Raw genomic sequence first — 1446 nt, 5'->3', positions numbered from 1 at the left:
GGCATACACGATCGATTACAGAAACCACACATTGGAATTTAAGGGGGGTGGTTAACAGAGATAAATTCTCTAGTCCACCGCCGCCTAGCTCGGTCATGGCCTCACTTTTGTGTACCTGCAATCAAAAGAGAAGGATTAGTACAATGCCCTTGGAATCAACTGGGAGACAGGATTAGCACCAGCAGAACCGGCCGGTGCATCGCACGCACACCCGGACGGTACACAATACACACGCATGCTCACCCGTCCAGCGAACAACACACACGCCAAAAAAAACTCATTACTGCTGCAAGGATTGTTGAGATTTTCCAAACAGGCATACACGATCGATTACAGAAACCACACATTGGAATTTAAGGCGAGGATTCCCAAATACTGTTGGAAGGATTGTTGAGATGACAACCCAAACAGGCATACACGTCGTCAATTACAGAAATCAACTACTCGAATGGACATATGCAGAACTTAAGCTCGGCTAAGACCTCAGGAGCGGTCCTCTTGGACGCGCATATCATGAAGACAAACCCAAACTTGTCCCAGTATTTCGCATTCCATTCTGACAATTCCTGCAACAAACAGTTTGAAGAAACCAGCCAAATTGAGTACAAAAATCAGATCAGATCAATCATATCACAGATGCAAGGCACCGTATGACCTGCGCGGTGGAATCAGTGGCTGTGGAAAGTACAGCTGAATGCTCCTCCTTGCTCCATCTGTAGTGATGACTGATGGCCCGATGATGAAGTGACGAACTAATTGATACCAACAGACATAAGAAGAAGGTAAACGTTTGGGGCCGAGGCACCGGCCGAACGTTCGGCCGGTTCGCGCGCCACGCTGGCCCCAACGTCCACGAAAACAACCCCCGAGCAAGACGTGTGTATGTGATGGGCCTCGCACAACCGCCCCTTCCTATCCTTATCTTTTTTCCTGCCTCTCCTTTTTTCCTTTCTTCTACCTTCAGCAGAGACTCCACGGCCATGATTTTTCTCTCCTTCCCACTGCTCACGAACCACTGCAAGCTCCCCTCGCCGCCGGCTGCCGTCGTTGCTGCCGTTTTGCCGCTCCTACTCACCGGCCACCCGTGTCGACCGCGCTCGTCCCTCGGCCGCCCCATGCTTCTATCATAAGACTGCAGCTCACCCGCCAGCCGGTTCCAGCTCGCGACCACAGTGGTTGCAGCATCTCCATGCGTCACCGCCTTCGCTCGTCGTCGTCGTCCGCTCGGACCACCATGCCCCCCTCCTCCCCGCAAAAAAATCTCAGCCAAAAACCAAAACACCATTGGTTTGCTGGAAGCAGCAAAAACACATGCCGGTTCCAGCAAAAAGCATCCACGATTCCAGCAAAACACGTCCCCACCACCGGGCATAGTAAGAACTCTCACCTATCGACGCAGCAAAAAATCTCTCACCTATCGACGCAGCAAAAAATGCAGATTTTTTG

At 51.3% G+C, this 1446-nt stretch overlaps 1 protein-coding gene across 1 annotated transcript in view; it reads right to left on the bottom strand.

The window, feature by feature from the left end:
* The window catches only part of LOC123096980 (uncharacterized), a 2106-nt gene extending 974 nt beyond the window's left edge, over window positions 1–1132 (bottom strand). The window contains exons 1-3 of the mRNA XM_044518764.1: window positions 656–1132; window positions 483–566; window positions 4–115 (exon numbers count right to left, since the gene is read on the bottom strand). Of these exons, the coding sequence (XP_044374699.1) occupies window positions 4–115; window positions 483–566; window positions 656–1117 (658 nt within the window). The 5' untranslated portion in view covers window positions 1118–1132. The remainder of the gene's footprint in view (window positions 1–3; window positions 116–482; window positions 567–655) is intronic.
* Between the last annotated feature and the right edge of the window lie 314 nt (window positions 1133–1446).

Source organism: Triticum aestivum, chromosome 4D, assembly GCF_018294505.1.
Source record: "Triticum aestivum cultivar Chinese Spring chromosome 4D, IWGSC CS RefSeq v2.1, whole genome shotgun sequence".
Taxonomy (NCBI): domain Eukaryota; kingdom Viridiplantae; phylum Streptophyta; class Magnoliopsida; order Poales; family Poaceae; genus Triticum; species Triticum aestivum.
This window is presented reverse-complemented; position numbering and strand designations above follow the sequence as displayed.